This window comes from Chiloscyllium punctatum, chromosome 5 (assembly GCF_047496795.1).
Source record: "Chiloscyllium punctatum isolate Juve2018m chromosome 5, sChiPun1.3, whole genome shotgun sequence".
In the NCBI taxonomy this organism is placed as follows: Eukaryota; Metazoa; Chordata; class Chondrichthyes; order Orectolobiformes; family Hemiscylliidae; genus Chiloscyllium; species Chiloscyllium punctatum.
In genome coordinates, this window is record NC_092743.1 from 65,653,507 (window position 1) to 65,671,190 (window position 17,684).

General features: G+C 37.6%; 1 protein-coding gene across 4 annotated transcripts in view; it reads left to right on the forward strand.

The window, feature by feature from the left end:
• The window catches only part of spidr (scaffold protein involved in DNA repair), a 269,145-nt gene that overhangs the window by 10,976 nt on the left and 240,485 nt on the right, over positions 1-17,684 (forward strand). For 3 of the 4 annotated variants that reach the window (XM_072570486.1, XM_072570488.1, XM_072570489.1), the window contains exons 3-4: positions 2,725-2,794; positions 11,150-11,365. In XM_072570486.1, coding sequence (XP_072426587.1) covers positions 2,725-2,794; positions 11,150-11,365 — 286 coding nt within the window. The remainder of the gene's footprint in view (positions 1-2,724; positions 2,795-11,149; positions 11,366-17,684) is intronic. The other variant, XM_072570487.1, reaches the window with a different exon arrangement.

Genomic DNA, 17,684 nt, shown 5'->3' on the forward strand with positions numbered 1-17,684 from the left:
GCAAGAGTAGCTGACAAGACCACCATTCCTGAATACTGTCTTTGTGGTGATGGGTGCTTTGTTTTCAGTGGTGAGTTTTGCATTTACATTAACGGAAGGAGAAGTCTGAGACTAGCTATTATTGTGATACTGTGCTACATTCAATTTGGGTTCCTGCAGTGAGCAAAACCTCTTGTAAGAAGAAAAGCTGGTGGTGAACAATTTAGACTAATCTAACTCTTTCAATAATGTAAACTTCTTGCATGATTAAACATTATATTTACTGACCTATGCAAAAAATTCCTGAGACTCACATTCAAGTGAGTATTCTAATTGAATTTGAGACAAGATAATTCTTCTATATTTAGAAAGGTTTTGTTAAAAAGTGGTTACCTGCTTTGAGCCATTTAAATGTCTAAGAATAGTATGACTGCTGCAATTTGACAAACATCAGTCTGTTTTGAATGTAATCTGTGAACTGTTTGGTTATATATTCCAATAATACTTAACCACATTAAAAGCAATGCACTACATCAGTGAAATTGTCCTCAAATTGCTACTCTATAATTAATTTTAATAATAGTTGTTTGGTAAAATAAAAATTAAGTATTGTTACACAGCAACACAATCAGTGCCGATTTGACATTAGATGTGTAGAATGCACATCCCAAAGACTGGCATTTTGTATCAAACAGCATGTCACTTTGACTATATGTAACAAGGAGAGTGATTGCAGCAGCCAGTCCATGTTTACAAAACTCAAAACTTCGTATTCAGCAATAGATGTGATTCTGCAATTGGATATTTCTTGATTGTGTGAAGAACTATGCTCATGTCCAATTTGGGGTTTGCACTTATGTGTACAGAGGTACCTTGATTATCTGGCATTTGACTATCCGAATATCTGAATATCTGGCAAGATTGCAAGCTTCCGATGCTTGGCTAAACTATACCATCTGGCATTCGATTATCCAGAATTCGATTAACTGAACAAAATACTACCCGCCCATATCTTTCAGATAATCAAGGCTCCGCTGTAATTAAAGCAACATATGTTAATGCATGTGACACTGTACTCTTTGCAGTAGGAAGAACATGAACACATATTGTGCCTGTTTCAACACAACAGTAAGTGACAGCCATTCTCTGGTTTATCAGTTAGGATAATTCTTTCATCAGTCAGAGTTGAGCTGCCTGGCTTAAAATTTAAATGAATCTTGGCAATTAACTGTTCAGTCATCATTAACTGATGTGTTCTCCACCAGAATCAATTGCCCACCAATCAGAATCTGCTCTCATACAGTCAGAATGTTGTTTCCCTTTATGTTGGTATTCTAGAAGGATGTGATTGGTGGTGTCCCTTAAAGATCTATGTTACTGCCTCAAATAATCACATTATGTACTAACACCTTGGATAATGGCATAGAAATTTGTATGTCTGAATTTGCTGATGCAAAGTCAGATGGAAGTGTAGATTACGGCATAAAATTACAAAGGGACATTGATAGACTAAGTGAATGAGTAAAATTGTAGCAGATGGAGTTCAGTGTAAGCAAGCCTGAGCATATTGCACTGAAAAAGGATAAATCAGATTACTTTCTAGATGGTACAAAGTTAAATGACTAAACACATTGTCATAATGTGGAGGTGCCAGTGTTGGACTGGGTTGGACAAGATCAAAACTCACATGACGCCAGGTTATAGTCCGACAAGTTTATTTGAAAAATTCAAATACATAGATCTTTAAAATTCCTCAAACAAATGCAGAAAATAATCCAGAAGGCTAATGGAATGCAGGCATTTATGACTGGAGTGCAAGGATGCAGAAATTATGCTGCAGTTATACAAAAGCCTGGTTAGACCCCACTTGGTGTACAGAGAGCAGATCTGGGCACTGTATGTTATGAAGGATGTATTGGTCTTGGAGGGCATACAATGTAGGTTTACAAGAATGATAGCTGGATTTCAGGGATGAAGTTTTATAAGGAGAAATTGTACAAATTAGGCCTGTTTTCACTATATTTTTGAACATTATAGGGTAATGTGATCAAAGTCTTTAAGACATTAACAGGGAAAGACAGGGATAAAAATAAATTATTTGCAGTTAATTGGTAATTCTAGAACTAGGGGCATAGTCTGAAAATTAGGGCCAGATTGTTCATGAGAGGTGTTAGGAAGCATATCTACTCACAAAAAGTGGTAGAGGTTTGGAACTCTCTTCTACAAATGTCAGTTGATGCTCAATCGGATGTTAGTTTTAGACTTGAGATAGATAAATTTTTGTCAAGCAAAGATATTAAGGGATATGGGCCCAAGGAATGTATATGGAGCGAGGCCACAGTTCAGTATGATCTCTTGGAATGGTTGAACAGGCTCGAGTATCTGAATGGCCTACTCTTGTTCCTATGTTCCTGTTTATTGTAAATTATCCTGATAAGTGCAAGAGGAACATTTTTGAAAAAGTTTGTCTTTTCTCCGAAATATCAAGTTTCAATAATGCTTTTAAAAGATAGCTATTTCCATGCAGAACTTTTGTATTGTGTGTTATATAATGCTATTATTAGATTGTGCATCTGCAATCGCAAGCCCAGTATAAAGTAAATAATTTGACCAAAACAATTTTAGCATTACTTTCCTAATGGCAGTAGTTGTATATGCCCAACCATTGTTTTGTTTGGTTTTATTCACATTATGTTGCTTAGTTTTCTCAGATGTTTCATTTTACTTTTTTTTTGGTTTTAACAGGGTAGCAAGTCTATGGGAGAAGAGAAAACGGTCGTCCGTAATCTCACATCTGTACTTCATTCTGACAGAGGTAGTTTGTCTTGTATTAAGTGTTTGCTATACACCAGTTTTATCCTTTTTTTGAGGTTGATGGCTATCATTAACATACAATTACATAGGTCCCCAAGCAGCTTTCTGGTTCTCACCTGTAGATGTTTCCATGAGCCCAGGCATCAATGGTAAATATGCTATTTAACAACACAAAGCAGCTTGTGATGCAGAGGCCCATGCCAAATTTCTGGGGACACAAATTCAAATTTGTTCCTGCCATTCGTGAATTTTAAGTTCAATTAACAAATAAAGAATTAAAAGCTTGCCAGAGTAACTGCAATCATGAAACTACTAGATTGTTGTTAAATCCCATGCGATTCACTATTACCATTTAGGGAAAGAAATCTGTTCTTATCCAATCTGGCCAACATATGACTGTCTATTAGATGTTCTCTGAAATGGCCCCTAGTAAGCCATTCATTTGTTCCAAACTTAACAGTAAAGTTGAAAAAAAGAAATGGTAAAATTGCCTGACATCAATTTAAGCACTGAAAACAATGGCATATTGTGCCATGTTGACCAAGCCTCCTTTGCAAAATTCGGAAATTGATCCCACAAACAAAGTAATAGTCTGATATAGTCACACTTTATAACCAATGTTTCAGACTCCTCCAACATCATTTCCGGCCTGCTTGCTGCCAGGAGGGAGTGGCATAGTGATATATAGTAAGGAGGGTAGTTTCCTCGGAAGGCCAGTAATATACACTCAGGTGGGAGTTGACCTGGGAGCATTAACCCTTTGGATCGATCATGATCCCAAGAAGTTTCATGACATCAGGTCGAATATGGGCAAAAAATACCCTACCTACTATACTCTCCATATATTCCTCCATGTTGAGCACAGGTTGGAAGAGACACCGGTGATAGCAAGGTCTTAGAATGTATTCTGAGCAGAGGATTTTATGTCCATTGCTAAGATTGGTTTGATATCACTATTACATGACTAATCTGGTCAGGTTTTGAAGAAATATCTGGCAGGCTGGAATTGTGACAGGTGTTGAGGGAATCCAGAAGAGGCAAAGACCAATTTGATCGTGCCCTAACTGATATACCTTGCCATAACAGGTAAATATGACCACCATATAACTTTGCAAAGATGAAGTCCCATTTATACACTGAAGATATTGACAATAATGTTGTGTTGCACTATTATAGTGCTTAATGGAACAGATTCCGAAATGATCTGCTCAAAACAGTCATTAGCAGCAGCAGAAACATCTTCCATTTACAGTCTGTTACTTCATGGCCTAGCATGTGTGCCAAGTAGTGAAAGCAACATGCAATAGAAGGAATAAAAATAAAAATTGCTGGACCCAGCAGGTTTGGCAGTATCTGCGGAGAGAAAACCATTAACAACGTTGACAGTTCTGAAGAAAGGTCACTGGACTCAAAGCGTTAACTCTGTTTTCTGTCCACAGGTCCTGCCAGACCTGTTGAATTTCTCCAGCAATTTCTGTTTTTGCTTCAGGTTTCTAGCATCGCAGTTCTATGTTTTATTTCACGCACTAGAATGAGTTAAGTGACCCACAGCTAATCAAAATTCTGCAATCTTGCTGCTTCCAGTTATGAATGGTGATGGAAAGCTAAATGACCACAAAAGGTGCCTTTGCAATATTCCATCATCACCATCTCCAATAATGGGTGAGGCCAATTGATTTGTGCAAAAGATAGGGATGAAGCATTTTCAACCATCATCAGTATGAACAGATGATCCGTTTCAGCCTGTCCCAACACCATAGATGCCAGTAATTTCATGTAATATGAAGAAAGTGCTGAAGGCACTGAATATGGCATAGGTTATGCCAGCAGTGCAACTATAGTTTTGTGCTCCAGAACTAGTTGTGCCCCAGAGACAAGCTGTTCAAGTATATATTTAACATTGTCATGTTGCACAGCCCAGAAGAGAATGAGAAATGTCAGAAGTATTTGCCTCATCTCAGACACCACCTAGTGGTTGGTTTTAAAAAAAAGGTATTGTCCAACATGCTAGAGCAACTATCACCCCCAATAGCTACATATCGTGTTAGTGGAATATAGTCAAGTATAGTCAAATCAATGAAAAATACAGCCGTATTTTTAAAAAAAAAAACACAAGAACCACCACCCCTCCAAACAAATATCGATGTCTTTTTGTTATAGAAGCCTACTCCTCAGGTCGGAATTCTAAATTTCTTTTACTGTAAATAATTACTATCCTACATGGAATATTACTAATTTTAGTGTATTTTCACAACATTTCAGAGACCAGTTCTCTTTTAACCTTGCTGACTATTACAAGAGTTCAACAGTTTCATAGCAAACCCTGAAAATTGACATTTCAGCAGCATACAACTCTGTATGTTCTCTGTGGGCCCTTCACGAGTTGAGATGCTGGATTTTCAAAGGCTAGAATAAAATATTTGATAAGTGATACCATTTGGATTTTACACTCCAGAATGGCAGCAGTCATTCAAAGTGACTGTTTCTTTCTCTGTTCCTTTACTTTCTTTTAAGTTTCATTTCTCTGAATAAGAATACTCAATTCATATACTGAGAAGCTTCCTCCTTTTCTTACCTTTTGGAAGTTCTGGGCCCTGTTGTTTATTGAACATCCAACATGACAGCAAATGTTCTGTACAGTGTTCCTGTAAGGGGATAGATGATAAATTATCATCTAGTGCTGTTTGATAAGTTTTATTTGTCTGATTTTGGTGCTTGAATAATTCTCCCTTATTACAACAGTGAATGTGCTTCAAAAGTAATTCATTGGTTGTGTAGTTCTTTGTGGACGTACCAAAATTGGAAAAACTGTTATATATAGTTTATTTTTCTTTGTCTTGAAAGCTTACTGTGGGCTTAATATGCGAATACTCTTCCTTTTAGAACTTGTAATTGATGTTTGAACACTCAGCCCAGTAAGAATTGAAAAAGCTGGGAATTCGTTATCTGGCCCCATGTGCCTACTATACCACTTAATAGAACCATGGCTGATCTGATCATGACTTCAATTCACATATAGTTCAAGAATCTTCCTGTCTCAGCCTTGAATATATTAAACAACTTGGTCTTCATTGCTGTTTGGGGTAGCGAATTCCCAAGATTCCCTACCTTCACAACAATATGTCCTTCTTTAGGTTCAGCTGAGACTTTAAAAAAATGAATTAAACTGTTCTTTGAAAAGGAACAATGTACAGGATTGTGAGGAGAGGCAGAGAAAGGCTGTGAATGAAATGTTCATTCAGAGAGCTCCTGCAGACACAATGGTCTGAATGTCTCTTCACACTGTTTTAAAAGAAAATTATGATCTCAGCTGGTGTTAAAATCTGAATGCAAATGCCATGTCCCCCCCTCATATCAGACTTGATCGCAGTTCTTTCATATTGTATCCACTTGTAGAATGACAAGTTTATTTGTATTATAGGATTTAAACTTATTTGGTTGTAAATTTGCTCGCTGAGCTGATAGATTTGTTCTCAGATGGGTCAGTAAATTTGCAGATGATACGAAGATAGGTGGAGTTGTGGACAGTGAGGAGGGCTGTTGTCGGCTGCAGAGGGACTTCGATATGATGCAGAGCTGGGCTGAGGAGTGGCAGATGGAGTTCAACCCTGCCAAGTGTGAGGTTGTCCATTTTGGAAGAACAAATAAGAATGTGGAATACAGGGTTAATGGTAGGGTTCTTGGTCAGGTGGAGGAACAGAGGGATCTTGGGGTCTATGTACATAGATCTTTGAAGGTTGCCACTCAGGTGGATAGAGTTTGTAAGAAGGCCTATGGAGTATTATCGTTCATTAGCAGAGGGATTGAATTCAAGAGTCGTGAAGTGATGTTGCAGCTGTACAGGACTTTGGTTAGGCCACAGTTGGAGTACTGTGTGCAGTTCTGGTCGCCTCACTTTAGGAAAGATGTGGAAGCTTTGGAGAGGGTGCAGAGAAGATTTACCAGGATGTTGCCTGGAATGGAGAGTAGGTCGTACGAGGATAGGTTGAGAGTTCTCGGCCTTTTCTCGTTGGAACGGCGAAGGATGAGGGGTGACTTGACAGAGGTTTATAAGATGATCAGAGGAATAGATAGAGTAGACAGTCAGAAACTTTTTCCCCGGGTACAACAGAGTGTTACAAGGGGACATAAATTTAAGGTGAAGGGTGTAAGGTATAGGGGAGATGTCAGGGGTGGGTTCTTTACCCAGAGAGTGGTGGGGGCATGGAATGCGCTGCCCGTGGGAGTGGTAGAGTCAGAATCATTGGCGACCTTTAAGCGGCATTTGGATAGGTACATGGATGGGTGCTTAATCTAGGTTAGAAGTTCGGCACAACATCGTGGGCCGAAGGGCCTGTTCTGTGCTGTGTTGTTCTATGTTCTATGTTCTATGTTTCATCACCACGATAGGTAACATCATCAGTGAGCCTCTGGTGAAGCCTTGGTGTTCTGTCCCCCTGCTATTTATCTGTCTACATTTGTTGTGGTGGATGATATCATTTGCAGTTCTGTTTCTGAGAGGTTGGTATATTGGGTCCAAGTCTATATGTTTGTTCATGGAGTTCAGGTTTGAATGCCTGGCCTCTAAGAAATCCTGTGCATGTCTTTCTTTAACCTGTCTCACGATGGATGTATTGTTCCAGTCGAGCTGGTGTCCCTCTTCGTCTGTGTGTATGGATACCAGTGATCCATCCAGATATGACCAACTATCACTGGTATCCATCTTTTGCAGTTTGACTAGAAAAGCATGGCTAGCAGCATAGCTAATTCTGTAGCTTGCCTTCAGAACTGTAAAAAAAACTATCAGAGTCCTTTAACCTTTGCAGTATATAATGTCTTCAGATTTTGGTTACCAGTTGGAGTGAATTGAATTGCTTCAAGACAACTCTTTGGTGCTGAGACCTCAGGAAGACCAACTAAATCCTGTTGGAGCACTTATTTTGTTAGATTTTGTCTTTCATTGTATGTAGGCATTTCTTGCAAGGCCATCATTTGTTGCCCATCTGTCTTGAACTGAGTGAATTGCTAGGCCAATTTAGGGGGTACCACATTGCTGTGGGTCTGGAGTTGCAGACCAGGTAATGATGGCAGATTTCCTTTCCGGAAAGGATATTGGTGAATCAGGTGGATTCTTCTGACAATTGACAGAGGTTTAATGACGACCACTAGCTTTTAATTTCATATGTATTCACTAAATTTAAATCCCACTATCTGCCATGCTTATGCATATATATATATAGGTCACTTCAAGGCATTATTCTAAATTATAGGTAATTGAGATCCCAGCGCTAATCCCTGTGGCACCCCAATAGATATTGTTTGCCAATCTGAAAATTATTCTAAATCTCCATCTTCTGTAAGTTAACCTACCCTCTAGCTAATATTATCCCTAACATCGTAGACATTTATACCATAATCTTTATCAAATGCTTCTCTGGAAATCAAGTTCATGACTGGTTCTCGTTTATTCACCTTGTTCTTTACGTACTCAGAAAATTCTCCAGAAAGTTGTCAAACTTAGGTTGTCATTATTTTTAAGTTTGAATGTTAGTCACTTATCTAAGGGAATTTACTTTATACTTGTAAAAGGTACTATCAAAATCTTACAATGATTGCTGTATCTGATAAAAGCTATATAATGGATGTATTAGAAAATACTTGAATTCAGCAGTTATACAGTCAAAAAGATGCACAATACGGAAATAGACCCTTTGGTCCAATCGTCCATGCCGACCAGATATCCCAACCCAATCTAGTCCCACCTGCCAGCACCTGTCCCTCCAAACCCTTCCTATTCATGAATCCATCCAGATGCCTTTTAAATGTTGCAATTGGAGTAGCCTCCACCACTTCCTCTGGCAGCTCATTCTATACACGTACCACCCTCTGCATGAAAAGGTTGCCCCTTAGGTCTCTTTTATATCTTTCCCCTCTCACCCTAAACCTATGCCCTCTAGTTCTGGACTCCCCCATCCCAAGGAAAAGACTTTGTCTATTTATCCTATCCATGCCCCTCATGATTTTATAAACCTCTATAAGGTCACCCCACAGCCTCCGACGCTCCAGTGAAAACAACCCCAGCCTATTCAATCTCTCCCTATAACTTGTAAACAGATTTGATAATAATCATCTCATTTGAGTGTCAGTGCTCAGTTTGATTTTTGCTGTCTTATGAAATAATGGATGAAAATTGGTAATTGCTCTTTGGTTATAAAATTTGATCGTTGTGCAACAGATTCTTAAATAGTGGGTGGCTTAATTCTAAACATTGTATAAGTCAGCGAAATATTCTATTAGCTTGATTATTGGGATTTTATTATCCTCACTGTCAATTTCTTGCCCTTGTTATTTTCTACTCAGACTGTCACATGTTAGCCAAAAACACAATTTGAATATTGTCTTATTAAGCCTTTTGCTTTGCATTATCTTCGTTTCCATTCTATAGACACCAAATCTGTCACCCTTCTTGGCAACTGCCTGAGACTAAACCAAATCTTTCAGAGTCTTGATATCAGATTTGTTCCAGAGATCGGCTCCAACCGTGCCTCCACACTACTAAGGCTCCTTACTTGCACCTATGTTATTATCACGTAGCTCTGCTATTGCTGCAGCTCAGTTGTTGCTGAAATGCTCATCCATACCTTTTGTGATTTTTAGCCTTGACTATCCCTGGCCAGTGTTTCTTGGTTGAAACATGAAGGATTCAGAAATATCTTGACGGGATGAATTTGGAAAAGATGTTTCATCTTGTGGGAGAATCCATAAGTACTGGTGACTTTAAAAATAAAGCATCACCTATTTCAGGCAAAAATGCAGATAATATTTTTCTTTCAGGTTAAGGAATTTAGAAGTTTCTTAAAAGATGAAAACAGTGTCTTTGAATACTTTTAAGGCAGAGGTAAGTAGATTCTTGATAAATGACAAAGGTTATTGGGGCTGAGTGGGTCTGTAGATTAATCAGGTCAGCCATGATTTTATTGAATGGTGGAGTATTCTTGAGTGACCAAATGGCCTACTGCATCTGCTCCGAATTGTATGTTTGCGTATATCTTTGTATTCTACCCCCCTTGAGGTTAGACTTTCGATCATCCAAATCTCAGCTTCCCATATTCTAAATTGTATGATGTCCTGATCACTTTTTGCTTCCTGCTTCAGTGGCTTCTGGATAAGCCATGTCTCAGTTTTAAAACTTTCCACCTCATTTTCAAATTCCCTTGATGTCCTTACCCCTCCCTAACTTGCCCCTGTCCAACTTTCTTCTGGCCACAACCTGCTGAGATATCTGTGCTGCTTTAATTCTGGCCTCATGAGGCTCCACTATTAATATCTTTTGCTACCAAAGACCCAAAATATTGAATTCCCTGACTAACTCTGTGTGACTTTCTTTCTTCCTTTTGAGATTATCTTTTTGACCTAGTTTTTAGTCATCTGCCCTAATACCTTCTAATGGATTCAAATTGTGAGTGAAAACCTTTCTGTGAGGTACTTCCTGACACTTTCCATGTTAAAGGTACTAATTAAAATAAAAGGAAAGTTAGAAAAATTAATCTTGTTTTAGTCATTTAAACTGTTTTTTTTCTTTCATTACCCTGTATATCTTATGTTGCTTGCCTCTCTGCATGTATGTTCTGAGGTAAACATCTTGAGCTTGCCCTTCCTGAGCTCACTAGTTCAATTCAATCTTTAGTTCTTGCTGCAATTGGTACAAGTTCATTTAGGTGAGAGTTTATTTTCTGGGGCAAGCTGTTTCAATATGGGTACCATTGTCCCAAAGCTTAAATCTTCTATTCTGCACTTTTTCAGTTTTACCACAATATATTTATCTTAAGGCTCATCTTAAGCAAATTAATCTAAGCTTGTTGTTTATCTCCAGGGTAATGGGCGCAGGCATCACTTAAACTGTGCTAGATTTGAGCACGTAATCTAGACTGCTGTCATAACATTAAATCAATTTTTGGAAGTGCTTTCTTTGGGTTGGATGTTCATTGAAATTCCCACTTAGGTATTTAAAGAAGCATGAGATCCATTGAAACCATTCACAGAGGAGGAGGATAGTTCATTTAATTAATCACCACCATCAAAACAGATTTATCTTGTTATTTATCTTGGTTGTGCAGAATACAGCTACTGTGTTAGTTTACGTAGCACCATGATTACAGTTCAAAAGCAGTTTATTGGTTTAGAACAATGAGATATGAAAATAGGATCTAATAGGTGCTACATGCATGCAAGTATGTTTTTATTTGTTGAATTTAAGTGTAATGTTATTTGTAACCTGAAAACTAAATATTTAAATAAACTGCTTGTATGTTTTTATTGTACAATGAGTATAACAAGATTGTGAAATCTGCTTTTGTTTTGTTTTTGTTTGGTACAGCAGATCCTGCTGATCCTGGCAGTCAGAGCTCTGAGGAAATTGCAGAAATCACATGGAGCTCCAGTGACAGTGATTTGTCAGGTGGAGAGTTACTGATGAATAATTCGAGATGTTTGAAGGAAAGAAGATCTGTCCTGAAAGGCCAAAGTACAGAGAACTCATATCATAAATACATCGGCATGATTAATTCATTAGCAGACAGCCAGTCCAGTGAAGGCAAGCAATTTTTAAATTGGGGAGAAAATAACTCATGGTCAACTCGATGACAAATTTCTGAATAGTCAGGTATGCAGTAAGGACCCTATTTTACATAGTCCACACCTTTTGGGGCAAACCTGGAAGGTTGCAATGGAAAAAGTTATATAGAAAATAGTGTTGAGCAGCACTCATGTTTTCTGTAAAAGATTGAATTGTTAACCAAATTTTGATGTAGCTATAAAGCAATTCAAGTTACGAAAATATAAAAGATTCAGTCATAGTTGTACAAACTAAGAGCCAAAATATGTAATGAAAAATGGATTACCTATTGGTTTCATTTCAACACGATGTGGAGGTGCCAATGTTGGACTGGGGTGGACAAAGTTTAAAAATCACACAACACCAAGTTATAGTCCAGCAGGTTTATTTGGAAGTACAAGCTTTCAGAGCACTGCTGCTTCGTCAGGTAGCTATGGAGTATGGAGTAGGATCATAAGACACAGAATTTAAAGTAAAAGATCATAGTGTCATACAACTGATGCAATGACCCAGGTACTGGAGCGCAATGCATCATCCTAAAGAGAAGTGCAACCGGAATACTTCATACACAAGGTTTTCTCTTGTCTGCTCTGCTGCTTTGACTAGTCACCCTGTAGCTGCCACACACACATTGTGGGTACAGTCAAATGGTACTATCTCAATTTGGCCTGCTTTAATTTTCTGCAATGATGTTGTGTTTACTGGAATGAAAGTTGTTAGAAACTAAGATATTCTGATTCACAAAAACCTGGAAAACCCATCAAGAAAGTATTTCAAATGGTGCAGTCACTTTGTTTATCAATGTGTGAAATTTTCCCACTTTGACTTAGTTTGGTTGAGAGATATTCATGGCACCTAGTCTGACATGGTTCATAGTGACTTTCTCACAGACTTCTTCTCTCCACCTAGTTAATTATTCATCTAGGCTCTTCAGTGCCCTACTACAGTCATATAGCAGGAGAGAGAGACAACAAACATGTACAAGAACACACTGCAACTGTTTTAACTCAACAAGAAGTTGACAGCCATTCGTGATTCATTTCTTAAGTCTATTCCTTGACCAGTCAGTCAACCTACCTAGTTTAAAATTTAAACAAAGCTTGGAAGTTAACTGTTAGGCATCACTAAGTGGGAATTTCTCAATTGCAGTGTCTGCACCAGAGTCCACTTGCCAGTCCTCTTGTACAGAATGAATGTTGTTTTCCCTTTCCCTGGCATTGATATTTCTTGCAATTTATCTTGATAAGTGAAAAATGATAAGCTTTGTAAAAATATTCCCGTTTTCATAATTATTTTAAGAAAGTAACTATGTCAAAGTAATGAAGTCAAAGTGGGAAAATTTCGCACATTGTTTATCAGAGTGACTGCACCATTTGAAATACTTTTGTATTGATTATGATATAATATTATCATTTAGATTGAGCATCTGCAATAACAATCCCATTTAAAAGGGAATCCTTCAATCAAAACAATTTGAGTGCCACTGTTCTAATGACAGCACTTGAATATGTTCAGCGATTGTTTCGTACTGATGTAACTAAAAAATAAGCATAGTTCAGATTGTTAATCAGTAGAATTTATAAGACTGTTAGGTGTAGGAGCAGAAATTAGCTCAATCGGTCCATTGAGTCTGCTGCATCATTCAATCATGGCTGATAGGGTCTTCAACCCTGTTTTCCTGCTTTCTCCCCGTACCCTTTGATCCGCTTGGCAGTCAAGAACTTATCCACCTCTATTTTAGATATACTCAATGACCTGACCTCCACAGTCTTCTATGGCAATGAATTCCACAGATTCACCACTCTGGCTAAAGAGGTTTCTCCTTATCTCCATTCAAAACGGTCTTCCCTGTAGTCTAAGACTGTGCCCCTGGGTTCTCATCTCTCCTGCTAGTGGAAACGTCTTACCAACATCCTCTCTGTCCAGGCTGTTCAGTATTCTAAAGCTGTTAATTTCATTCGAATTTTAAAAATTGCTGTTAAGTGATACAGCGCAACCATTTTTAAAAAAGAAAATGTATATATATATTTATATATACATATATATATATAAATTTAACTATGCTTAAATGCATCTTTTAGATGTTTATATAATTTTTTGAAAATAAAGTCTGAAATGTAATATTTTGAAATTTTTTTCAATATTTTTATGTTGGTAGATGTTTTTCAACCAATCAGCGCACTTGTATCATATAGTACTAATATTGGTTTTACTCTAAATTAGTACTGCAAATTGGTCTGATCAGTGCCAAGACAAAATGCTTTGACAGAGTTTTTTTCAGCATTATTCAAATTGTAGTCAGTTAAAATCATGGCACTGAACCTTGTGGTGAGGCACTTGTATCTTGCCAGTCTGCAAGAGGCCTGTTTAAGTCTGTTCTCTGCTTGTTAGCGAGCCAAACCTGTGACTATGCCAATATTTTACTTCTACTCTGTTAGTCTTTGCTTCAACAATAAACTTTGATGTGACACCTTCAAACTATTACTTCTGGAAAATTATGTACGGTACATCTACTATTTCCACAGCATAGGCTTCTTTCTCAAATAACTCCAATGGATTGGCTTTACATGATTTTCCCTTCCCTATGTTGACTCCATCTCAAATTCTTGAATTGCTATAATTTTAAAAATAATGCTTCTAACATTTTCCCTATGTCAGATGTTAAGATATTTGATCTATTAATTCCTACTTTCTGTCTCAGTGCCCTTATCAATAAAGGAATTGCAATTTTTCTCTTCCAATCTAAAAAGACTTACCCCAAATTCAGGGCGTTTGGGGGAAAATTAAAAGTCATGCATCAAATATCTCTCAAAGCTTGTCAGCCCATAACTCTCAGTATTATTTATTCAGGTCTACTTCTGTGATTGTAATTTTCCTCGGTTCCTCCTTTGCTTCCATTTCTTGATTTATAAACTAACAGCTTCTAAGCTGTTAGTTTATTGTCTGAGGTGAGGCCGAATGAAAAATATCTGATCAGTTCATCCATATTTTATGTTATTATTATAGTACTGATTGTCATTTTCTTAACTTTTTATAAAATCAATTTATAGAAACTCCATCTATTTTTATGTTTCTGTTTAGCTTTCTCTTATACTTTAATTTTATTAATTTTTAATATTTCATCTAATCATCTGACTTACCATTTGCTGTTGCACAATTATGGGATTTTTCTTTTAAGATTGATACTCTCTTTAAACTTTCTAATTAATCATTAAGGCTCTGTCCCTTAGGATTTTACTTATTCTTTGGAATGTATCTATATTCTATTTATTCTGGAATATCCCCTTAAATACCTGTCATCACATTTCTATTGAGCTATCCCTTAACCTGTACTTGTCAGTTCACTTTGGCAACTGTGCTGTCATGCCCTCATTATTGTCCTTGTTTAATAGGAAATACTAGTCTTAAACTCTTGCGTCTCTTCTGAAGAATGATTATAAAGTTCAATCATTATATTATAACTGGTAAACAAAACTGATTTTGTTATGAAGTCGTTAATGCTGAGCCGTTGCACAATTCTAAGATCTTGTTTTGACTGCTCTCCAGTTGGCTCTTGTAAGATGCTATTTTAAGAAACTACCATGAATCTTCTTATCTTGGATAAGTTTGCTCATCTGACTTTTCAAGTCTCCATGTAGATTAAGATATATCATGATCATTTCCGTGCCTTTGTAACAAGCTCCAATTAATAATTCTTTTTTGTTCCAATCTATGTGTTGTTACTATTATGGGACCTCTACACCACTTTTATAAGTGATTTCCTACCTTTGTCATTTCTCATCTCTACCCCAAACTTTTACCACATCCTGATTTCCTAAATTAAGGTCATCCTTTCTATTGTGCTAATGTCATCATTAGAGCCATTCTTCCATCTTTCCTTGCTTCCTGTCTTCCCTGCAGGTTCTATACCATTAAGTGTTCAGGTATGTAGGTGGAGGCTCAGGTAGTGTTGTGGAAATGGGGAGTCTGCAGAAGGACTTGGACAGGCTAGGAGAGTTGGCAAAGAAGTAGCAGATGGAATACAATGTGGGAAAACATGAGGTTATGCACTTTGATAGATATAATAGAGGCATTGACTATTTTCTAACTGAGGAAAGACTTCAGAAATATGGAAGCACAAAGGGACTTGGGACTCCTAATTCAAGATTCTCTTAAGGTTAACATGGAAGTTCATTTGTCAGTTAGGAATACAAATGTAATGTTAACCTTCATTTCAAGAAGACCATTGAGGCTGTATAAGGCTCTGCTCACACTGCATTGTGAGCAGTTTTGTACCCTATATCTGAGGAAGGCTATGCTGGGGTTGGAGGGAGTCCAGAGGAGGTTAAAGTAAATGATCCAAGGATGAAGGACTTGACATATGAGGAGCAGTTGAGGTCTCTGAGTCTGTACTTATAAGAGGGGGAAAGCTGAGGGAGAATCTGATCGAAACTTATAATACTGAGAGAGTAGATGTGGAGAAACCGTTTCCACTAAGCGAAGAGACTAGGACTTGAGGGCACAGCCTCAGAGTGAAGAGATAGCCCTTTAGAGCTGAGATTAGGAGAAATATCTTCAGCCAGAGGGTGTTTAATCTGTGGAGCTCCTTGCCACAGAGGGATATGAAGGCCATCTGTAATGATGCTGTGACTTTAAGAAGTTATTTTTGTCTTTTTTTTTAAGAGAGGTTGTAAGGCAGAGGTGTCAAGCAGTCTACCAGTACCCCTAGAGTAAACAGCTTGGGAGACTTTGGTTTATTTTTAAACAGCCTGAATGGGTGTGGCCATCTCTCTCAGATCAGGATTTCTGGGTTTTAAGGTTTAGCTTTCATAAGAAGCTATTGGGTTCTCAACAGAGTTGGAAACTTCAGTGAATATCTCCTTTGTGACTGGTAAATAGGACTGCTTTTGTTATGAAGTCATCAACCAATGCTGAGCCGTTACACATTTCTAATAGCTAACTTTGCCTGGTTCCTGTAATATGCTAGTCGAAGAAAGTACCTTTAATTTTGTCTTGATGTTCTTCCTCTAAATTTTCTCTTGATGTTCTTTCTCCAGGATAAGAGAACTGCATGTGCAAATCTGTGTCTGAATTTTCCTTTTTGCTATGGAGTGTGTTTATGGGATATTATATTGGAACAGTTAATTAGTAATAGTTAGTGTATCTTTTATTCTTTTAAGTTTTCCAATAGAGTTAAATTATTCTAGATTCATCTTTCTTTGGTAGTATTTTAACTACAGTGTTTAAATAAATTATGTTTTGCTTAACATCAAGTTGCTTGACTAGTCGCATTGCATCTGGAACAGGCACTTCACATTTATTTTTTAAAATAAGAAAAAGTTAGAGTCTAGGCTACCTTAAAATATTTTGAGGCGGTCTGGTCTAGTCCATAACGAAAGTCATTGAGTGTATTTAAGACAGAGGTAGACTGGTTCTTTATTGGTAAGTGGATCAGGGATTGTACGGAAAAAGGAGGAGAATAGTGTTGAGAAACATATTAGCCATGATAGCCTAATTCTGCTCCTATATCTTATGGTGTTCCAGTTTCAATCCATATAATCTTGTAACCCTGTGTCTGTATTGGATACCAGATCATATTTATTCATTTCTGTTTGCACACTCAGTTCATTTATTTTGTTTCCAATTCTATGTGCTTCCAGATACAAGGTTTCATTCTTTTCGTATCCTATAGTCTTACTGAAGGTTAGTCCTAAATTTGCCCTCAATATTCTTCCCTTCATTGTCTGTTTATCATTTCATGTATTAATACCATTCTCTTTTGTCTTTTCTTCACTAAGATGCATCTTATGTAAGGTATGATTTATCAGGTTAGCACGCAAAAGAGTACTTTTCACTGCATATCACTACATGTGACAATAATAACTCAAATCAAAATCTTCCAAAATTTAATCCCTTGCCCCACTATTTATTTTTAAATTCTCTCTACTTCCATAATTGTATGGTTTGCAAGATCGCCAGCTCCAAGGTCGTTGATATGAAGATTGTCGCATTGGTACACGTCACACTTGCCTCAGCCCTGGTATCAATGCTCCATGAATGAGAATCCAGTTCTTCCCGCCAGTCTTATAGCCTTGCTTTCATCTCTAATCTGATTTGCCCCATGTCAATTTGTAAGTGGCTCAGATCACAATCCAACAATTATGGCCTTCTGAGGGTCTGCTTCATTTGGCACTGAGCTTAGTCCTGACTGCATAATTGTTTTCTTTGTCCTCCCTATGTCGTTGGTGCCTACGTGGACAATGAGACGAGACCCTCCCCAGCTCACAGCAGGTGTCTTGAAGCTGAGTACTAGGCAGAC